This window comes from Seriola lalandi, unplaced genomic scaffold (assembly GCF_002814215.2).
Source record: "Seriola lalandi dorsalis isolate HSWRI2012SDOR001 ecotype SW California unplaced genomic scaffold, Sedor1 jcf7180002054964, whole genome shotgun sequence".
Lineage (NCBI taxonomy): Eukaryota > Metazoa > Chordata > Actinopteri > Carangiformes > Carangidae > Seriola > Seriola lalandi.
The window spans coordinates 52,158-74,649 of NW_019525515.1; the positions used below are offsets into that span (position 1 = coordinate 52,158).

At 45.4% G+C, this 22,492-nt stretch overlaps 3 protein-coding genes across 4 annotated transcripts in view; 2 read left to right on the plus strand and 1 right to left on the minus strand.

Moving 5' to 3' along the window:
* med27 (mediator complex subunit 27) overlaps positions 1–5,058 on the minus strand; it is a 6,543-nt gene extending 1,485 nt beyond the window's left edge. For both annotated transcript variants that reach the window (XM_023395474.2, XM_023395473.2), the window contains exons 1-3: positions 4,832–5,058; positions 998–1,142; positions 509–639 (exon numbers count right to left, since the gene is read on the minus strand). In XM_023395474.2, the coding sequence (XP_023251242.1) occupies positions 509–639; positions 998–1,142; positions 4,832–5,034 (479 nt within the window). In that variant the 5' untranslated portion in view covers positions 5,035–5,058. The remainder of the gene's footprint in view (positions 1–508; positions 640–997; positions 1,143–4,831) is intronic.
* Positions 5,059–6,020: 962 nt separating this feature from the next.
* On the plus strand, positions 6,021–21,597 carry LOC111646079 (uncharacterized). The gene is made up of 14 exons (XM_087170848.1): positions 6,021–6,236; positions 6,960–7,354; positions 9,913–10,171; positions 10,646–10,791; positions 11,686–11,924; positions 12,059–12,231; positions 12,719–12,742; positions 15,908–18,256; positions 18,638–18,721; positions 18,939–19,013; positions 19,643–19,810; positions 20,764–20,907; positions 21,107–21,196; positions 21,285–21,597. Exons 2-14 carry the CDS (start codon positions 7,127–7,129, stop codon positions 21,413–21,415), a joined length of 4,110 nt encoding a protein of 1,369 aa, XP_087026974.1. The 5' UTR covers positions 6,021–6,236; positions 6,960–7,126; the 3' UTR covers positions 21,416–21,597.
* Positions 21,598–22,200: 603 nt separating this feature from the next.
* Positions 22,201–22,492, plus strand: part of endog (endonuclease G) — a 3,143-nt gene continuing 2,851 nt past the window's right edge. Inside the window, exon 1 of the mRNA XM_023395476.2 lies at positions 22,201–22,395. Within this exon, the coding sequence (XP_023251244.1) occupies positions 22,234–22,395 (162 nt within the window). The 5' untranslated portion in view covers positions 22,201–22,233. The remainder of the gene's footprint in view (positions 22,396–22,492) is intronic.

Sequence of the window (22,492 nt, forward strand, 5' to 3'; positions counted from 1 at the left end):
TCGGCTTCTGCATGATGATTGGATGATCTGTCTGAGGCTGAGTCCCTTTTTGATTGACAGCGAAATGAGCGAATCAGCGATCTTGAAGTATAAGCATCCACCGGAGCAGTTTTCAAGTTTTTCATTCCGTTGTTCGGAGTTGATCTGGAGACGTTACTGATCCTCAGCGACTTTGTCTTTGTTAAAAACGACTATTGTGTGTTTGGCGACTCTCTTCTGTCACTCGGCGAATTTACATTTAAATAAACGGACACATTTTATGATGTAGGCCGAAAATGAGCTTCCCCTCATTATAGGACCAGCAGCCGCCACTGCAGTATGTACAGTACGCAGTACTACAGTGTTACAGTATGTACAGTACGCAGTACTACAGTGTTACAGTATGTACAGTACGCAGTACTACAGTGTTACAGTATGTACAGTACGCAGTACTACAGTGTTACAGTATGTACAGTATGCAGTACTACAGTGTTATAGTATGTACAGTATGCAGTACTACAGAACTCACTGAGGAGGTAGTACCAGAGTACTGGGCTGGACTTTGGGCCGTCTCTTGGCTGAAGCTCCCATCTGATTGGCCGATCGTTTGAGTGACTGTTGGTTCAACAAACTGGAGGCCAGACCGGCGTGGTACTGCAACTACACACACACACACACACACACACACACACACACACACACACACACACACACCACCATCATCATCATCATCAGTACTGACTGACTCTGGATGTGTACCTGAGACCAGTGACAGCAGCACTACCAGCAGGTGAAGTGGTGCTGATGTTTGGGCAGATGCTGGTCGTCACGGTAACAGAACATCAATATGATTTACACAAAGTAAGGTCATTAGTTAATGGAGCAGTGATTCAAGAGACTCAGCTGGTTAATCAACTAAAGATCACTTCACATCAAAGTGTGTGTGTGTGTGGGTGTGTGTGTTATTAGTCAGAAGCTGCTGATGTGACGCAGCCTGTTAGCATGTTAGGCTAGTTACCTTGTTGGACCACTTGTAGGCCTGCAGCAGCTGAGAGTACAGAGGAGTTTTATCCTGAACCGGATCCAGACTGAGCAGACCACTGTTATGGAGAGGATGAGACTCTGAGGGACGACCCACCAGACCACTGAGACGCTCCAACTCACTGAGAGACAGACAGGTGGAGGGACAGGGAGATTTTTTTTTTGTTTGATTTTTAAAAACAGACCTTTTTTTCTAGTTAATTCCATGAACACAAGTTCTGCTGTTATCAAAAAAAATTACAACAAAGAAAAAACCATGCTAAAAAGGAACTACCAAAAACTAAACAGTGGAGGAAAGACTTTCAGCCTGTGCCAAAGGGGCGAGGCAACCAAGTCATTGACAGTCTGGCACACTCTCTCCATAACACCCTCCCAGTTCTTCCTCTCAGACTCTTCAGTTCCCAGAAAAACACCCAGAATTTTCATGGCCTGTTTTTCCCCAGCTGAGATTTCCTGGTAACTGTGGTGTTTCCTCGTCTGCCCACTGCCCAGCCTCCAAAGCCTCCAAAGCCTCACTTTTTCCCCAGTTCACCTTTGCCGATGATGTCCTTTCATACAGACTTAAACTGCTTGACAAGAAGTCCACATACCTCTGGTTTCTAACAAATACATTGATGTCATCAGCATAAGCAGAAACCACCAGTGAGGGGCGCTGAGACAACCCTGGTAATATGATTCCTGGCAGCTTAGATCGTAACCTGGTCAGACGTGGCTCAATTGCTAATGAGTAGAGCTGTCCAGAAATAGGACATCCCTGTCTGATGCCCCTCTGAACCGGTACTGGACAGCTCAGCCCACCACCCACCTTCACCAAACAAAAAGCTTCCTTATACAACAAACAGTGACACAAAACCCCCTCCAAAACCAAAAGCAAAAGCAAAAACCATGATCAACCCTATCAAAAGCCTTCTCCTGATCCAGTGAAACAATCCCCACATCGATATTGTACAGTTTACAAATGTCCAGTAAGTCTCCATGATGGATCTCTCCGGTACAGTATGATTGGTCTCTGTGGATTATTAATTCCATAAAGTGTTTCAGTTTGTTGGCAAGCACTTTTGAAAGAAGTTTGTCATCCGTACACAGTAAAGCTGCTGGTCTCCAGTTCTTTAGCAAAGCCAAGTCTCCTTTTTTGGGCAGCAGTGAAAGAACTGCCTACAGGACGCTGGTAACAGGGCTGAGCACATTACTGCAGCACCTCCCCCAGGTCAGCTCCCAAACACTTCCAGGAGTGCTTATAAAACTGTGCAGGCAGTCCGTCCAGTCCCTCCAGGGAGATGTTAAGAGTCCAGGACGGCTCTGTCCTCAGAGCCCAGCTGCAGAATCCCCTGCAGCAGCTCGTCCACACACTCTCTGTTACAGTCCTATGTCCTGAAGAGGGCGCTGGAGAACTCTACGGCATGTTGTCTCATCTTACTCGGGTCAGTCGTCACTGCACCGTCAGGGAGGTGGAGACAGACCATCTGTTGGTCGGAGAGACGGACTTCTTCAGGTTAAAGGAGGCGGGAGCATCCACGTCTCTAACGCTGGTGTAATGTGACCTGACCAAAGCCCCTTTAACCCTCTCGTGTTGGAATGAACTTAATTCATGTTTCTTCTGTTGAAGTCTGTGACTGACTGTGCGTGAGTAGAATATTTTCTAAATCCCTAATTTCTTTTTCTAAATCCTGAATAACTCTTCTTACTGTCACTGTGGAATGACTTGTGTACTGTTGACAGAAAGACTCTGCAGAAGGTCGCAAAAGTCTGACAGAAAGCTCAGTCCTGGAGCAGCTGAACATTAAAGTGCCAGTGAGAGCTGCATCTAGTGGTTGGTGAAATGTGAAAATCAAAAGCGACTAAATGATGCTCAGTGAAACCTACTGGATAAATGTGACTGTTCAGTAACCTGTTGCTAAAACCATGTGTCACGTAAACCCTGTCCAGCCTGGCTGCCCTCACATTCCCATCCAACACTCTGACCCATGTGTGCTGCCTGACCAGAGGATGTCTGAGCCTCCACACATCACCTGTGATAACAAGGCAGATGACTGCAGGTGCGGTTCCTCTCCTGTTCTCCCCCCATCACCACATTCACTCTGATCACCCTGTTCTAAGAAGTCCTTTAACTTCTGGAACAAGTCCAGCCTGTGCGAGCTCCGATTCAGAGCGTGATGTTAATGAAGCAGAAAGAAAAGTCCTGTGTTTCTGCTCTGACCACTACAGCCCTGCCCGTCACCATCTCTGTGGTGGAGATGACGTGGACGTCCAGGCCCGGAGAAAAGAGGACGGCCACACCAGCAGAGAGGTTGGTCCCACGAGACGGGAAGTACTGACCCTTCCACCACAGACCTGTCTGTCTCATTCCAGTCACTGTGCGTCTCCTGCAGGAAAACAATATCTAACCTCTTCTGGGATAACGATCACCCAGTGCACCACATACATTTTCATGTTACTTATTAGTTTAGTTACTTTTCTACATCAGGAAAATAAAATCAGTCCCATTGACAGACTTTCCAAACTTCTCATCTAAAAATCATTAATCTCATGCAGTGTGTACGATTCAGCACCGCATGACTGTGAGCCATCAACAGACACAAAGTCAGAGTTATCCTCCATTTCTTCATCCTTCCCCTCACCTGTCACACTCTCCACAACACCTGTCTCTTTAACCTGTTCAGCAGCACACTGACTGTGGTCAGATTTACCTGCCGCTCCTTTTAAACTCTCTCCTCCCCTGACCTCCTGCGATGTTTCCTCTGCTCCTCTCATTTCATCTGTGCCCACAGCTGTTTGTTGTTCACCTCCCTGTGTGTCAGCCTGCCCGCTGGATCCTTCTCCTGAACCCCGTTCAGCGTGGCGCCGCTCGCTATCAGCTCCACCACTAATCACTCCTCTTTCAGAAACACGTAGCAGAGGTTACCGTGCCACACACGGTCTCCCATCGCCAGGAGAACCGCCTCCACCGGCACAGTCGGGTCAGGCTGGACCCAAACCGCAAGTCGGATGGAGAGGGGTGGAGTCCTGGAAAACCCCAATCCTCGCCAAGAAACACGGCCCGCCTCCACCAAAACACCTCCGACCACACAACAACTCACAACAACTCACTACAATAAATCTACAATAACAGCATCAAACAAAGAGTTAAACGCCGAACACCAAAACTCACTCGTTCACCCACCATGCTCACTTCCCAGCATGCACTCTGACAGAGAGAGAGAGACGGAGAGGAAGGGAGAGGTGGAGAGACAGACAGGTGGAAGGAGAGGGAGAGAGAGACAGGTGGAGAGCGAAAGAGAGACAGGTGAAGGGAGAGAGAGACAGATGGAGGGGGAGAGAGACAGACAGGTGGAGAGAGCGAAAGAGAGACAGGTGGAGAAAGAGAGAGAGACAGATGGAGGGGGAGAGAGACAGACAGGTGGACAGAATGGTTATCTGTTAAAATCAATGTGACACTTAGCTGCTGTAAAACAAAAATGTTTCTCTGTTAAGGACAGTAAAGTTCATACACCTGACAGGTAACATTAGCAACACCTGGCAGGTAAATTTGATCTGAAGATGTCAGATTGATCCACTGATTTCCCTGATCAATAGCCAAAACTTTATTTTGCCTGGTTTCATTTTCCCAATCCACACATCCGGGGCTCTGTGCTTATCTTATATTTATTAGCTTAGCTTAGCTTAGCTTAGCTTATGTTGTCGTGACCACAGCGGCAGGTATCAGTGCTGTGCGGTTTGATACGAGTTAATGACAGCTCAGTCTACAGTGTGGCTACAGGCTAACTGTTTACACCAGTAGTTGACTGGCTGCAGTCTGGGGAGCCGGACTCACTTGAGGTCTCTGTTGACTGCCTGCAGGTTGTCCTGGAACTCTGCTATAAACTGCTTCTCTCGGCCCTCCAGGGTCTCCCGGTTCTTCATGCCGTCCTTCAGGGACTCGAAGACGCGGCTCACGCTAGAGCGGAGCGCCTGGATGCCGCTGATAGCATGAGAGAAAGCGTCCAGATTCACCCCGACGTTCACCACGTCCGCCATCTTGGCTGTTTCTCTGCTGCTGGCGCTCAGAGATGACGTCATGGAGTGGAGACGCATGAAAAAAAGGGAAGATAATTCGCGCTAGGCCAAAGATACAGCTAAAGTACAGTCCAGGAAGATCAAGCTGCCACCTTTGAATGTGAAAACAATTAAGTTTGGTATCCGTGGTAAAAATGGGAATATGAATTTTCTGCTCAATATTTTACTTTTTTAATTTTTTATACACAAATGCAGGTATTTTACAACCAAACCATGTATAAATCATTTGCTGAACGAATTTAAATTAGTAAGCAAGTCCCTGAAGCTTATAAAAGATGATAAGAAAGCCCTTAAAATAGTTAATTTGAAATAAGCACCTTCTATATTTTTCTTGCCTTTTATATGATGTACTTTTTGTTTATTTCTTTAATGTAGTGATGCTCAACTGGCATTAGTTCTTATTCTTTTCTGTGAAAAATAAATATAAAAGATAAATAAATGCCTTATTTGTTTGTATCTTAATATGTGTTTGGAAATATATATATATATATATATATATATATATATATATATATATATATATATGTCATGGACACTTTCCTAATCTCCTGTTTGAGGTTCCTCTGAATCATTTACATTTGAAATTTAAGTTGTGCAAAACTAAGAACTATTAAAAAAAAAAAAAATGAAGTTATTTTCATCAAATTGCGGCCTGGTACAGTATCTGTTTAAAAAACAACTTTATTTAGAACAATTACAAACCAATTTCTCGTGGGAACAGAGAGCCACAGGGATCATATCCAACCCTGAAGTTGGAAGGTAGGGTAGAGGTAGAGAGAGAGGCGGAGAGAGGTAGAGCTGACAGTGGAGAGAGAGGGAGGTAGAGAGAGATAGAGGTAGAGGTGACAGTGGAGAGAGAGAGAGAGGTAAAGCTGACAGTGGAGAGAGAGAGAGAGATAAAGAGAGATAGAGGTGGAGAGAGAGTCAGTTGAGACTGAGCCGACAGAACGAACAGATCACTGAGAAGTTTTTCTACGGCAGCAACAGAGGAAAGGAGGAGAAAAAGATAAAAAGAAGAGGAGGAGAAAAGAGAGGAGGAGACAAGACAGAGGAGGAGAAGAAGAAATAAAGAAGAAAAGGAGAAAAAGAAAGAGACTGAACAACAGGAGGAGGAATAAGTCCTGTCGCCTGTTTAATCACCTTATCAACAGAGAGAGAGACAGGTGAGTAACAGAGAGAGAGACAGGTGAATAACAGAGAAATAGACACAGGTGTTGGACAGGTGTTGGGAGTCCGGACCTCAGTCTGATCCAGGTCCAGGTCTGAGGTGGAGGGTCAGACTCTGCAGCAAAGGTTTTAATAAACCAGTGTCTGTCCTCAGTGTCTCCCTTTAATCATCTCTCTTCAGTCGGACACAAACAAACAAACAAAGATGAGTCTCATTCATACCTGACTTTATTTCTCTGGGGGATGCAGGACACAGAGATAGAACATCCTCTACCTGTTTATAATAAAGTTCACAACTTTCTACACCTGTTACAACACCACAAGGTTCACTTAGTAAATGTTCTGGAGCTTTTGATCTGATCACATGATCTTCCTCAGCATCAGAATGAACTGATGATGTGACAAGCTCAGCAGGTTAAACCCGTCTGTACCCAGGTTCAGTCTGTTATTGGTTGTTGATGACGATCATTCGATCGATCATTAATAAGAACTAGAGTGTTTGTGTTGCACGTCTTCACTGGCCCAGAGGTTTGGTACAAAAAGACAGCAGCCAATCAGAACACAGAGCACCCTCAGGCGATCAGATGGTCGAACAGAACACTGAACCAGGATCAAAGAGAACAGAACATTCAGGTGAACATACCTGGTCGACGACTCTGTTCAGGTCTGTTCAGGTCTGTCATCTCTGACTATGTCACTGGTGGTTTTTGTTGTTCCAGTTTCATTGAACCACCTGAGGGACACTCAGGGGATGGCGACCACCTGATGGATGGTAACCAGCAACAACTCTGTAACCATGACAACCACCTGTTTGAGGAGAGAGAGCTGAACCTTATGAGATGTGACTTCTTGATGAACTTCCTGTCTGTCTGACGGTCAGTCCACCATGTCCCTCTCCCTCCTTCCCCTTCTTGTCCTCCTACCGGCGCTGGGCAAGAGTCAGACCGGAGATCTGTTTGACGTGTGTCGGTCTCTGCGCGGCTCGGAGGCGGGGCCGGGCTGGGAGTTCTATGCCTGTCAGCCGCCACCCGCCAACATGAAGGAGGTCATGCAGATCAGAGTCGACCCCCCCGGGATCACCTGTGGAAACCCACCTGAGAGATTCTGTACACTGGTCAGTGACACACACCTGAACACACCTTAACACACACCTGAGCACAGAAACATAGATCAGATCAGACCAGACTGGAACCAGCATCAGAACATTCCTGTTCTGGTCTTCCCCCTGCGGGTTTAACTGGACTAAACAAACTGACTTCCTGTAAACAGACATCCCATAATGCATCACTCTCTGAGGAGCAGACTAAACAACTGCTGACATTCCTCCTGTCAGTCATCTGCTGACCCCTCAGAGTGATCAGGTGACCTCCTGCAGGTCCTCGGGTTCTGTCTAATTGATCCTTTGGGAAGCTGAAGTCTGAATTATTGATGAATGTAGCAGAAATCAACTGTTAATGATTCATCAATGAGTATTCACAGGAAACAAAAACTGACACTGTGTCAACAGAGGTCAGAGGTCAGCAGTAAATACAGCAGCAGACATACTTTAGTTGTAGTAGACTCTGAGGAATTAACCAGTTTATACTGGACTCACTCTGAGCTGAAGTGGGAGCTGTACTGGGAGCTGAAGTGGGAGCTGTACTGGGAGCTGTAGTAGGAGCTGTACTAGGAGCTGTAGTGGGAGCTATAGTAGGAGCTGAAGGGGGAGCTATAGTAGGAGCTGAAGTGGGAGCTATAGTAGGAGCTGAAGTGGGAGCTATACTGGGAGCTGAAGTGGGAGCTATAGTAGGAGCTGAAGTGGGAGCTGTACTAGGAGCTGAAGTGGGAGCTATAGTAGGAGCTGAAGTGGGAGCTGAAGTGGGAGCTGTACCAGGAGCTGTAGTGGAAGCTGAAGTGGGAGCTGTACTAGGAGCTGAAGTGGGAGCTATACTGGGAGCTGAAGTGGGAGCTATAGTAGGAGCTGAAGTGGGAGCTGTACTAGGAGCTGAAGTGGGAGCTGAAGTGGGAGCTATAGTAGGAGCTGAAGTGGGAGCTGTACTGGGAGCTGTAGTGGGAGCTGTACTGGTAGCTGTAGTAGGAGCTGAAGTGGGAGCTGTACTAGGAGCTGAAGTGGAAGCTGAAGTGGGAGCTGTAGTAGGAGCTGTAGTAGGAGCTGTACTAGGAGCTGAAGTGGGAGCTGAAGTGGGAGCTGTACTAGGAGCTGTAGTGGGAGCTGTACTAGGAGCTGTAGTGGCAGCTGAAGTGGGAGCTGTACTAGGAGCTGTAGTGGAAGCTGAAGTGGGAGCTGTACTAGGAGATGAAGTGGGAGCTGAAGTGGGAGCTGTACCGGGAGCTGTAGTGGAAGCTGAAGTGGGAGCTGAAGTGGGAGATGTACCGGGAGCTGTACCGGGAGCTGTAGTGGGAGCTGAAGTGGGAGCTGTACTAGGAGCTGCAGTGGCAGCTGAAGTGGGAGCTATACTAGGAGCTGTAGTGGAAGCTGAAGTGGGAGCTGTACTAGGAGCTGAAGTGGGAGCTGAAGTGGGAGCTGTACTGGGAGCTGTAGTGGTAGCTGAAGTGGGAGCTGTACTAAGAGCTGTACTAGGAGTTATACTGGGAGCTGTACTAAGAGCTGAAGTGGAAGCTGTAGTGGGAGCTGAAGTGGGAGCTGTACTAGGAGCTGAAGTGGAAGCTGTAGTGGGAGCTGAAGTGGGAGCTGTAGTGGGAGCTGTAGTGGGAGCTGAAGTGGGAGCTGTACTAGGAGCTGTAGTGGGAGCTGTACTGGGAGCTGTAGTGGGAGCTGTAGTGGGAGCTGTACTGGGAACTGAAGTGGGAGCTGTAGTGGGAGCTGTACTGGGAGCTGAAGTGGTAGCTGTAGTGGGAGCTGTACTGGGAGCTGTAGTGGGAACTGTACTGGGAGCTGTACTGGGAGCTGAAGTGGGAGCTGTAGTGGGAGCTGAACTGGGAGCTGTACTGGGAGCTGTGGTCTCTGGATTGTTGTGTTTTTAATTTTTGTTGTTCATGTGAACAAGTCGTCAGTCAACTGCCTTATAGTTAGACAATGACACATGAACAGAGCAGGTGTTTCACTGTGGAGACTCCCTCTCCTTCCCTCTCGCCCCGCACCCCGACAACCAGGCCAACAGGAATGGTCCAATGCCACATGATTGGTCGCTCCACTCCCTGTTCTGAACAGAACTGCAGTGTTTCCGCTGTGACGTGTTTTAACAAACCTCACACTGACATGAAGAATGTGTTTCCCTCATTAGCTGGTGTCTGTCAGTGTTAGTCAGTGATGGTTGGTTAAATCCTGTTTAGTGGTCGACTGTGACAGTTGGCAGCAGCAGCTGAAGTTAAAGGATAAACCTCTGATCAGATTAACATCCGTTTTAATCCATCACTGCACATGTATGTTAGTGGGACACAAACACACACACACCACACACACACACACAGACATCATCATTAGACATCAGTGTCTTAAAGGAGCTATATGTAAGTTTAGCTATTGCTACACAGCTAACGTTAGCATTAGCATTAGCAGCTGTTCATCCGTCATTGTTTTTACAGTTGGACCCACAGTGACTCAAGCTGTGTCTCAGTTCAGGTCTGTGATGTCATCTGAAGAGCGATGACATCACTCCTCAGACGTGTTGAGCTGGCTGATGTGATGAGTTTGGTTCTGTGTGTCCTCAGGAGAACCCGTACCTGTGCAGTGATGAATGTGACGCGTCTAGCCCCGACCTGTCTCACCCTCCCCAGCTGATGGGGGACAGGGAGAGGGGGGGCCTCATCACCTATTGGCAGACGGTCACATGGTCCAGATATCCTGAGCCGCTATTGGCCAACATCACTCTGTCCTGGAACAAGAGTCTGGAGGTGGTCGATGACATCATCATCACCTTCGAGTACGGCCGGCCAACCAGCATGGTGCTGGAGAAGTCCATGGACAAAGGTAATTGGTTTGGGTCTGATGGTCTGGGGGTCTGGTCTGGGACACCTTCCATAGCTGATCACAGCACGGTGCCGGGTCAGGTTCACCTGTGAAGACCCACACTTGTATCAGTCCCAGACTCACTGAGAACAGGACCAAGACCAGTGCAGAGCCAGGAACAGACCAGGATCTGCACAGAACAAGAAGGACGTTTGAAACATCGGTGACTCACAGGAGGAAACAACAACAAAGACACCGTTGAAAAGAAAAACAAACAAGATGTAAATGTTGGAATAATTTAACATGTTGGGCATTGATTATCAATTGTCATCAGAAATTAACAATATAGTATGAACATTAATAACGATTAATCAATTTGATTAAAGTTGTAGTTATTGCTGCAGATGCTGTCTCAAAATATATTAATCTGGAGCTGTGATTGACAATGAACTGACTAACGACCACATCAGTAATAAGTCATTGTGTGTGTTGCAGGTGTGACGTGGCAGCCGTATCAGTTCTACGCTGACGACTGTCTGGAGGTCTTCGGCATGTCACCTAAACGAGTCTCGGATTTAGCGCCGACTAATTTAACACGTGTGATCTGCACCGAGCAGTACTCCCGCTGGGTCGGAGCCAAGGTGGGAGACTGGACCTATAATGGTCATACCGTTAATACTGGTCATACTGTGAAACAGATAATGTGCCTGCTGCTTGGTGTGTATCCCTCCCTCCCTTCATGGGAGGATGGAAACAAGCACACACAATCCCCCTTTAGCTTTTAAGATGAAGGTTGTGTTTGAATTTTGTATCACACAAAGAAAACTAAAAGTTGTATGGGGAAAATTTCTGCACTACTGGCGTCCCAAGGTTTCCATAAAGACAATGATATATGAAATGTGTATCTACAGTTTAAGGTTGAGGTTTTAACACAGTTTAAAAAGCTTTGGACAGCCCTCTCTGCACTTTGGGGGGATTTCCTCTAGAATTGTAAAAGAATGAGACCAAAACTGATATAAGACCAATTTCTTGTTTTTATATAGAAATTGGATTTAAAAGAGGTTGTCAGATTTTTCTTGAGGAAGATTTTCAGGGATGGCAGTTAAACTGCACGTGATGTCATCCACTCTGGCTTTGACCATTCTGTGCAATGCACACCCATTATAAAATCTAAAAAAGTGTAAAAGTGACATAAAACGTAAACTGCGGTTTTGTGAAACCATAAAAGTTAGCAAAGTAGCAATTTAACTAAAAAAAGACGCATTTAAAGTTTCAACCATGTTTCTATGTCAAAGTATTTTCTGGGTTTTCTTAAAGCTATGGGACTAGTTACATGCCGAAATCTTTATGGAAGATTAAGAAGAAGAAGAAGAAGTAAGCAGGATTGTAATATGTTCCTACTGTACTACATAATGATACAGACTCTAACACATTAATAGTTGAAGTTAATCTTGGAAACTGAGAGAGTGAACAGCAGGTGTGATGGGACAGGTGTTGTGTAGCTGACAGGTGACCTGACTGCTGCTGTCTGACAGGAGGAGAAGACTGTGGTGTTCGAGGTGCGCGCTCGGTTCGGAGTGTTCGCGGGTCCGAAGCTGATCAACATGGACGCTCTGTACACACGGATGGAGACCATGAAGGGTCTGAGAGATTTCTTCACCTTCACCAACCTCCGTCTGAGACTGCTCCGCCCCGCGCTGGGCGGGACCTACGTCCAGAGAGACAACCTGCTCAAGTACTTCTATGCCATCTCCAACCTCGACGTACCTGCCAGGTAACCAACAACTGCACCCACCATAACTCAGATGACCAATCACTGAGCGAGGAGGCTGTGATGTCAGAGTGTCTGTTGCAGAGACTGATGTCAGACAGGTGTGTGTGTGTGTGTGTGTGTGTGTGCTCCTGCAGGTGTAAGTGTAATCTGCATGCGTCTCAATGTGTGTTACGAGATGCGACCCTGCAGTGTGAATGTGACCACAACACAACGGGACAGGACTGTCAGCGCTGCAGACGAGGGTTCAAGTCCCGCAGCTGGAGACCTGGATCATACCTGCCCCTGCCCAAAGGCACTGCCAATACCTGTATGTACCTGTACCCCCGCCCACACACACACACACACACACACACACACACACATACAGGTAGATACACAGTGTGTCATGCTGTTTGAATAAAAGTCAAAGTGAGAAAGACTGAAACATTTAGGAACCAATCAGAACTCAGAACAGTGTGACTCCTCCCAGCCATTGACATCAGTACACCATAAGAAAATATATGAAGAGGTTTGTTGTCAGTTGTTTGTGTGCATGCGCGTGTGTGTGCATGCGTGTGTGTGCATGCGTGTGTGTGTGTGCGGTGTGGTGGTCTGTGATATTGGGGGAAGTGTCCTGGTGGCTTCTGGGTAAAACTTGTTCTTCTGTCTTGTCCTGTTTGTGGTCCTCTACTGATGATCCTGGTCAGGTGGATCCAGACTGGTCCTGATCCAGTTCGGTCCAGTGAAGGATCACAGTGGAGGGAACACGACTCCACTTATAATCACACCTCATTAACATGTTGTGTCTTTTTCAGGTGAAGTAGCTGAACCATCAGCTAGTAAGTACTGACACCTGTCTGTCTGTCTGCTCACCTGTCTGTTCACCTGTCTGTTCACCTGTCTGTTCACCTGTCTGTCCCTCAGCCCTTTCTGTCTCTTAGTCAAAGACATAAAAATGTAGTAACGTGGTCAGTGTTGCATCATGGGAACAGATATGAGCTTTGAGCTCAGAAACCATTTTAAATGTGACAGTGTCACTGACTGTAGCTACCTTGTTGCCATGGTGAAAATGATTGACAGGGCCAAACTCGTCTGTTTGTTATTGTGTTGTAGTTTTACCTCAGTAAAGATCTGAATTATTCTTTCACCACTGACAGTAACTACTAGTAACTACTAGTTACTGTGTTGGCACTACTAACTAACCCATTGAGGAGGTGGAAACCAGCTCCATAAATAGATAGATAGATAGATAGATAGATAGATAGATAGATAGATAGATAGATAGATAGATATTTTATTTAACCCATGTTCTGAAAAGTAAAATCACTGTTGTTGTCAGTGGAGTCTGGTGTTTCTGAACAAAAAGGTCTGACTCTGTAGAAATCCAATGTAATGTTTGATGTTTGTCCCTGTCAATCACTTCCACCCAGAAACATGGGAACAGAAATTAATCCCAGTGTCATCCTTTAAAAATCAGAGTGCATTCTGGGAGGAAACTGAGCGTTAATCTGTGGTTCAAAGCAAGTTAACACACTAGCAGATGGTGTGTGTGTTTAATCTGAGCTCATCTGTTTTAACCTGGCAATCGCCTCACACACATGCACACACACACACACACACACACACACACGCACATACACATACACACACACACAGAACAACAGATCCATTCTACAAGATGCAACAGTGACAAGAGAAAATAGTAATGATAGAGAATAAAGACCAGTGTGATATAGAGATGTAACACACACACCTCTGGTCAGAGACAGCCAGTTTCTCATCAGAAAGTTGATATTTAGCTTTAGAAAATTTCAAACTCATCTCATTCCTGCAGCAGTGAAACTGTGTAGTGGAATCTGTCCAGCAGTGTGTGGAACTAGTCTCCATTAGAGAAACATTAGAGTCCAGTGAAGGTCTGCAGAACAAATCTGTTGGGATCAGGTGACTGTAGTAGACTCCAAACTAAATGAAGCTCAACGTTCATGATTAATCTCCTTGATCAACAGCTCCTAACAAAACTGCACACTGTGTGGACCTACACATCAAGCAGGAGATATAAAAGATACGGTATAAAATGAACAGTCACAAAAATGTATCTGAACGCAGCACAGAGATGTGCAACTCCAGCTTCAGGCTATGAGGCTCATTAGAAAACCACTGAGCTTAAAGTGATAGTTGTGGTTATTAGACGTGGGGTTTTGTCAGGTCGTCATGTACAATCAGAGTGTTACCTGCAGTAGATTCATTTTAGAGGAGCAGCAGGGGCACCCGAACACTAGAGGAGTGATGAGCTGCTGTGGGCAGGGCCAACAGAAAAAACCTGTTTTAGACACCTACCAAAACAATCCAACATCTGTTTAAATGAAGCTTCATATAGAATATTTTCAGCTCTTTATCTTCCCGCCAAAACAAAGTAAAGTTTAGCTCTTTCTGATTCACTCAGCTGACCTGCAGCTGCGGTGTAATTCAGTGCATGCTGTAGGCGCGCTTGTGCATAGGAGCACAGTAGTTCAGCGGTTGATAAAAATGCAGTGCCAAAAGAAAGTGCTCTTTTGGCAGGAAGATAAAGAGCTGAAAATATTCTATGTGAAGCTACATTTAAATAGATATTGGATTGTTTTGGTGGGCATCTTTTAAAACTGTCTTAAACAGTTTTTTTCTGATGACACCGCCCACAGCAACACGTAGCTCTGCTAGTGTACCAGTGCTCCTGCTGCTCATTTTAAAGTGGCAGCGCGCTGATCTGAATCTACTGCAGGTAACACACTGACTATATATGACCACCTCACACAACCCCACATCATCAAACCCAAACTAACCCTTTAACAGCACTGAGATCTGTTGTTGCTGCTACTGTATGTACTTCCTCAGACCTGTAAACCCCGGAAGAGAACCAGGTTCTGGAGGAGGTTTAGATCCCAAGGACAGAAAAGTTCAGGAGGTGTTGGGGAACTGGGAGGAGGTGTATTTTAAGGATAATTTAAGACCACATGTAGCTTAAAATATAAGACATGGTTAACAATGTGATGTGAACATACCCACCAACATCAACTGGGTAAGACTTAAAGCAAGATCTCTGTGAACTCTGATCATGGATGTTTTTACAGAATCCTGTATCATTTCCCTCGCTGTAATTTCTGTGGTTGCCATGGTAGCAGGTTAAAAAAGTTAAGGGGCTAGGTTACAGTTGAAGACAACACACAGTGTTCAGATCAGGGATGTGTGTGATGGTAACGTCATAAACGTCAACCTCACTCGTTGGTACTGGAAATACTGGTCGGTTAAACTAATTATAAATATTTTATTCATGTAGAACACCGGTTAACTGCTGCATCTAAGATGTTGGACAGCCACCCACCACTAGGTGGAGCTGCAGCCCTGACAGACAGACCCCCACTTCTCCCTTCTGATGCCAGGATGTTGTAAACAGGAAAGCAGGACAGAACCAGCTCAGTTTGGCAGATCTAGAAAAATTAAAAAGATGTTGTCTCGTATAAAACCATTCAACCAACGTGTGCCAGGACTAGCTGCTGGTGCTAGCCCTGCTAGTGTTAGCCACAATATGCAAATCGATACAACACGTAGTATTTCCCATCAATTACCAAGACTGTGATGGCCCACCATGGTTCATCTTCAGGTTCAGTGACAGACAAGTTCATGTTCAGGTTCAGTGGCAAACTGAGGTTCAGGTTTGGAAGCAGGATCTGTATGTTTTGTGGGTTTAGGAGGTTTGGGATAAAGTTATCACATCGTTATGCATCATTATCCACATGTATTCGATGGTCTGATTTATTTTGGAGTCTACTGTCAGCCGGTGGGTGTGAGGGCAGTTTGTAAGGGGGTTGAGGGTTGGGGGAGAGGGGCATCGTGGGATGCCGTTATTCACATTTCATTAAATTGAAAACCAGTGTTCTGTCCTGTAACGTTCTGCAGAGTTCAGTCAGTGTCTGTAGAGAACCAAAAACTGAGATTCACTAAAGAGAGTAACTCTTCTTCTCTGACAGCGGCCGGTGACTCTAACTCAGCAGCATCTGATAGACCCTCTGCCTCATCAGATGGAGTGACTGACACTACTACTCCTACTACTACTGCTACCACTACTGAGACTACTACTACTGATAGTTCTACTACTGACAGCACTATTACTACTGACACTAGAACTTATGCTACTATTACTGACAGGACTACACCTACTGACAGTACTGCTACTATAAACACTGCTACAACTATTGGCATTTCCGCTACTGACCCTACTATTACTACTGATAGTACAACAACAATTTTTATGTACACATTCATTACTGATGCAATCTATACAAGCACACGAAGTCCTCTTACTGTTACAGATATAGGAAGTACTTCTACTACCACTGACACATGGAGTACTGCAGAGACAAGTACTAGTTATGACACTAAATCTGTATTTGACATGGACAGTGTATATACTATTAGTACTTCCATGACTGATACTAGTTTAACAACCTACCTCAGTAGTACTAGTGATACTGATGACTTTCCTAAAGCTGGTGTTGAATCTGCTACGACAACAGCTGTTACTGGTACTACAGTTTTTACTGCTGTCAGCAGCACTGTTTGTAGAACGGGTTGTGATGCGTTTCCAGACTTTAGTGGTACAGCAGAACGTCCAGCAAATACAGCTCTGTCCAGCAGTCCTGCCTTGGAGACTGGAGAAACTGTGTCCAAACCAGCTCTCACAGTACCAGACACCACCATTCCCAGTACCACTAGTAGCACCTCCAGTCTCTCCAGTAACATCAATACTAAGAGCCCCATAATCCCAGGCTACAGTACTGACTCTGAGGTGTCTATTTCTGACCCAGTGACTCTACCCTTTGACTCCACCTCCTCACCAGACAGCAAAGACTCTGCCTTCTCTGGGACTGGTACTACCAACCTGATCACCAGTACTACCCTATCTGCTGATGGTACTACATCAACCGGAGTCCCACTTCTAACAACCATCCCAGAAATAACCCCACCAGGTGATAGGGCTCCATCTGGAGATGCTCCACCCACAGTGTCAGCCCCAACCAGTCAGACTGGAAATGCTTCACCTACAGCAGGAGCTGACACAACCTCTCCTGAGGTTCCATCAGACACTAGATATATACTACCTCAAGATGTACGTCCTCCTGATGTACCACTGCCAGATGTATCTTCCCCTGATGTATCTCCTCCAAATGTACTTCCTCCTGGTGGAGCTCCTCCTGCTGTACCTCCTCCTGATGTACAACTTCCTGATATACCACCTCCAGATGTATCTCCTCCAGATGTACTACCTCCTGGTGGAAATCCTACTGCAGCATCTCCTCCTGATGTACCACCAGCAGTACCACTTCCAGACATACTTCTTTCTAATGTATCTCTACCAGATGTACCACCTCCTCCTGTACCTTCTCCAGATGTACCTCTTCCTGATGTACCTTCTCCAGATGTACCTCTTCCTGATGTACCTTCTCCTGATGTACCTCTTCCTGATGTACCTCCTCCAGATGTACCATCTCCTGCTGTACCTCCTCCAGATGTACCACCTCCTTCTGTACCTTCTCCAGATGTACCATCTCCTGCTGTACCTTCTCCTGATGTACCTCTTCCTGATGTACCTCCTCCAGATGTACCTTCTCCTGATGTACCTTTTCCTGATGTACCTCCTCCAGACGTTCCTCCAGAAGTGCCATTCTCTAGGACTCCAGACTCTCTGATAGATGTACCTCTTCCTGATGTACCTTCTCCTGATGGAGTAACTCCTGAAGTGTCTCCTCCTGATGCTCCCCCTCCAGCTCCCGATGCTCCTGTAGAGTCCTTGTCACTTCCCTCTGAAGAAGCAGGAGGTGATGCTGCACCAGACACAAGCTCCACCATCCTAGGTCGGTCTGACCCTGCTGCCGATTTGGCCCCTGTGGACTTCACTTTCCCTTTTCCGGAAGATACAAATCCAGCTAAACCAGGACCAGATTCTGGATCAGATGCTGGACAATCTTCTGAACCAGTGTCTGTTGATGATCTTGGCATCATTCCTGATGATTCTCTTGGATCTGTTGATGCTTCTGAATCAGATTCAGTTGATCCTGCACTGGATTCCATCTCAACAGGACCAGACACAGGAGAAATACAAAATAGAGGACCAGATTCTCCTGTACCAGATCGTGCAGGTTCTAGTCCGGAATCTGGACCAGATTCTGTTCCAGCAGTAGATGATCCAGGATTAGGCTTGTCTCCTTCAGCAGCTCAAAAAGAAGGAAACTCTGAAAAGGCTTCAGCTGCTGGCCAACCATCAGGACAGTCCAATGAAAAGAAAGACTCTAAACAAGAGAAGACAGAAGAGCAGAAAGGTACAAACAAGTCATTGTATTGTGAATTTCTTGTCAGAATCTGGCTACTTAGGGTTAGGGTTATACAGTTGTATCACCAAGAAACAACAAAATGATTTTTTCATCAGTTAATTGTGTTCATTGTGATAAATCACTGACATCAAGCAGGTTTCAAGTCCTTTCTGTAAAGTAAACCAGATCCATTATTCCCTTGTACTTCCTGGTGAAAAGTTGCTGCTGGTGCCTTGTGTTTTTTAGAAGATGTAAGTAGACATGGAAAACTGGCAGCAAACAAACCGGTTGGATAAATGAGGGAAGAGACATAAAGTTAAAACCAGCAGGACCAACGTGTTGATCAATCCTCAAATGAACTGAAACACTCTCCTTTGTGGAACCAAACAGCTGCTGAGGCCAAAGAGGAAACAAAGACAGAATCCAAGGAGGAAAGTGTTGGTGAGAAAGAGGGAAAAGTCTACGAGAAAAAAGGTACATGTAGAAACAGTGGTAGACCAGCCACCTACTGGCTAGCATTAGAACTGCAGTACTAGCATGAGTAGTAGAAGTAGTCGTAACTGTACCTGATGCTGTTTAGTTCTGAGCTCTAATTGGTGGTTAGTTCAGAGGTCAATCCCTGACCTTAGAGTTTTGGTTAGTTAGCTACCTTACTGTTGCCATGGTTACACACCTTGCTTTGTGTCCAAAGCGACCCAGAAGCTTCTGATTCCAGGAGGACCAAAGTTCAGTCAACTGTCCAAAATCGCCTACGTCACCTTCCAGGGTAAGACTACCTCCAACCAGCTGACTCCTTCTCCCATACTGCGCCAACCCCCTGACAGATGATCCCTCCCCTTGAATAAATAGCCACTCCCAGATAAACTGAAAGTGTGTTCAGATATTTTAGCATCCTTGTTTATTGTTTCAACAAATGTCAATCAAACGTGACAGTAGATGCTTAGGCACTGGCTCCACCCCTTATCTTTCTGACCCCTCCCACTGTGATTCACTACAGATTGATCATTTTCAGGGTAAGGGTCACCAGAGAGAAGAAACACAAACAGACCTGTAACAAAGCTGTGCAGTCATGTGACCTGCTACAGTAGAAAGAATGTTGGCTGTGATTGGACCACAGATCCGTCCCATCTCCATCAGTGTTCATGTTGTCTCACCTGTCCAATTGTTTGATTTCGTCCATGCTGTTTTATGATGTTTGGAGCTTCTTTGTTAACTGTCATGACACAGTAATTTCACTGTACTCACAGTGAGTTAGTTAGAGTTAGTAAGTTACATGTCAGGTTACATTACCCAGTAGTATGATCTCAGATGCTGATCCAACTGTTGATCCAGTGTGTGACTCATAGGACTAACTCCAGGTGAGTGTGTTAGTGACGGTCTCTGTCTCTGTGTCAGACTGTGAGTGTAACAGCCACTCCAATCGCTGCAGCTACATCGACTTCATCAATGTGGTCACGTGTGTGAGCTGCAAACACAACACGCGAGGACAGAACTGTCAGTTCTGTCGCCTCGGTTACTATAGAAACACCTCGCTGTCATTGGACGACGAGAACGTCTGTGTGGGTCAGTAACACATACACACACACACACACACACACAAACACACACACACACACACACACACACACACACACACGTTCTATGTCTCTATGTCCAGTTTATTATTTATTACTAAATATGTTCAGTTACATGAGTGACTGGAGTTTGATTTTTTTTCCTGCAACCAACCAATCATACTAATAATAATAATAATACTAGTACTAATAATAATAATGTCAAATTTACCTTTGGTTACCTTTAAAAGGATGCTCAGGATGACTCACTGTCCTTTCCTTCCTTTGATTCTCAGTCCCGTTTGTTTTGTGCGGTCAGTAGAGTTTTAACCTTTGAGGAAACTAAAGAAAATTGTACATCCATTATTTTCAAAATAAAATACATCCACTCTTTAATGTTGATATCTCCTCATTAAATTGTTATTCATTGATGGTGATGATTAAATATTTTTACAGTACATTTGTTTATTAGATTAGATTAGTTATACTTCATTAACAATAAACCATACTCTCACATTTTGTGTCTTCAGCATTAAGCTTATATAATTTTAAATAATATTTACATCCCCATAACTCATAATTGGGTAAGAGCAACAAAAATCCATGTATGAATCAGATCAAACTCTGGAAACACGCTGCTCGACATGATTGATCAATCATTGATCATTTATCAACATGATAGAACACGTCTACACCTGAACTAAAAGCTTCTGGTTGATAATTTTCATTTAATCAATACCAGTAAAACTTATGTCTTTCTCTGCCGAGAGTCCACACAGGTGTCTTACCTGCCTGTGATTTGTTTTCCCCTGAACATAGCTGGATGGTCCGTTTCCAACTCTCTTCCTTCTTTTAAAAGTTTTTTTTCTTTTTCCTTAATTTGAGTTTGAAATAAAAAATAATAACAATAATAATAATAATAATAACGATAATCATCATCATTGTCATCTTTGTCTCTGTCAGAGTGTGAGTGTGATGCAGACGGCAGTGTTTCTCCTCACTGTTCTGAGTCTGGTCTCTGTCAGTGTAAAGACGGAGGTGCAGGGAGGCGCTGTGACTCCTGTTTACCTGGATACACCTGGAGAGGAGGCAAGGCCAGCTGCACAGGTACACAGGGGCTTCAGAAACACTACGACACCTGATACAGTGTTTTTACCTGTGTTCAGGTGGCATGTGATGTCAGACAGTGTCATATCAAACCACTCATCATGCTATCAATCATGTTTCCAATAACTGATTATTGATTATAATACTTGTGATCAATTAAAATGGTAATTATGATAACAGTCATGTCCTGTCTCCTCAGTGAACGTTTGTGACGGGGAGCGTTTGATTTGTCAGAACGGAGGAACTTGCGTTGACTTCCAGCGCTGCCTCTGTCCAGATAACTTCACAGGTAATTAGTCACCTGGTGTGGGTGGGGCCCGGTTATATCATGAGTCAGGTGTTGTGGGCAGGGACTGATGATGTCATCATGTGTGCAGGTACATTATGCGAGAAAAGTGTCTGTCTGAAGAAGAGTGGTTGCCCCGACAACGCTGAAGGCTCCTCATCGTCTCTGACCTCACACCTTTACCTGCTGACCCTTAGTCTGATCACCTCCACCTCCCGCTGAGCCCGCCCACTGAGCTGAGGCCACGCCTGCTGATGACATCACAGAGTGATAAAAATTTAACACGATATAAAACCAAGAAGAACCAGTTTACATTTTACTGACTGTTGTTTATTGTTGTTTTTTTTTTACTGAAATCCACCTGTCACCTGTTGGAACAGGATATGACATCACATCCTGTTCCTGTGTGTAACTGTTTCACAAGCAAACTGAGGACACTGTTTTTAAAGTGTGTGGTCTGTAAAGTTTCTGCGTCTGTACCGCTGAAGAAAAGATCCTCAAAGCAACGACTTTCATTGTGAAATCCTCTCTTTGCCTTTCCTGCTGCTTGAACGTGTGGACTCAGGTGTCTGTGACATGTTAAACTACCTGAGGACTCAGATTCAAACTCAGACAACTTTATTTAACGAACCATTAGCAGCTAACCAGACGAGCAGCAGTTAATGAAATAAAACATCCTGTTAGAGCTGCTGGAAATAAAGAACTATATAAACATGAACACAGAGGATGTAGCTGTCATTTAAAAAATAATGTAGTTATTATTGCATTATAATAAAGTTTACTTATAGAGCACTGATCACATATTACAAGAGTGTCAGAGGGAAAAATTAAACAAACTATTTAAGATTTAAAACAGACATACAGTTCTCAAATCCCTCCTCTCTCTCTCTCTCTCTCTCTCTCTCTCTCTCTCTCTCTCTCTCTCACACACACACACACACACTCACACACACACACGCTTTATAAAAAAACACGTTGGCCTTCCGTGTCGCCGTGGGACGTCATCAGAGCGCGTCAATAGCAGCTAAACCACCGGCACAATGAGACGGTGGTGTAGGACCGGAGCGACCTTGGTGTGTGGAGCGGGACTCGGAGCTGCGGTCAGCCGCCTACTGAGCCTCAGAGGCGGGGAGGAGGAGGACGGTTTGCTCAACCGAGTCCCGGTGGTCCCGGTCCCGAGAGTCCAGGCCTCCGAGCTGACGGTGAGAGAGAGAGTGTGAGTGTGTGAGTGTGTGTGTGTGTGTGTGTGTGTGTGTGTGAGTGTGTGTGAGTGTGAGTGTGTGAGTGTGTGAGTGTGTG

Coding starts and splice junctions, on each gene's coding strand:
- LOC111646079 (XM_087170848.1), top strand. CDS start 7,127: ATGTCCCTCTCCCTCCTTCCCCTTCTTGTCCTCCTACCGGCGCTGGGC. Junction 11,925..12,058: donor AACCTCGACGTACCTGCCAG/GTAACCAACAAC, acceptor GTGCTCCTGCAG/GTGTAAGTGTAATCTGCATG. Junction 12,232..12,718: donor CAAAGGCACTGCCAATACCT/GTATGTACCTGT, acceptor TGTCTTTTTCAG/GTGAAGTAGCTGAACCATCA.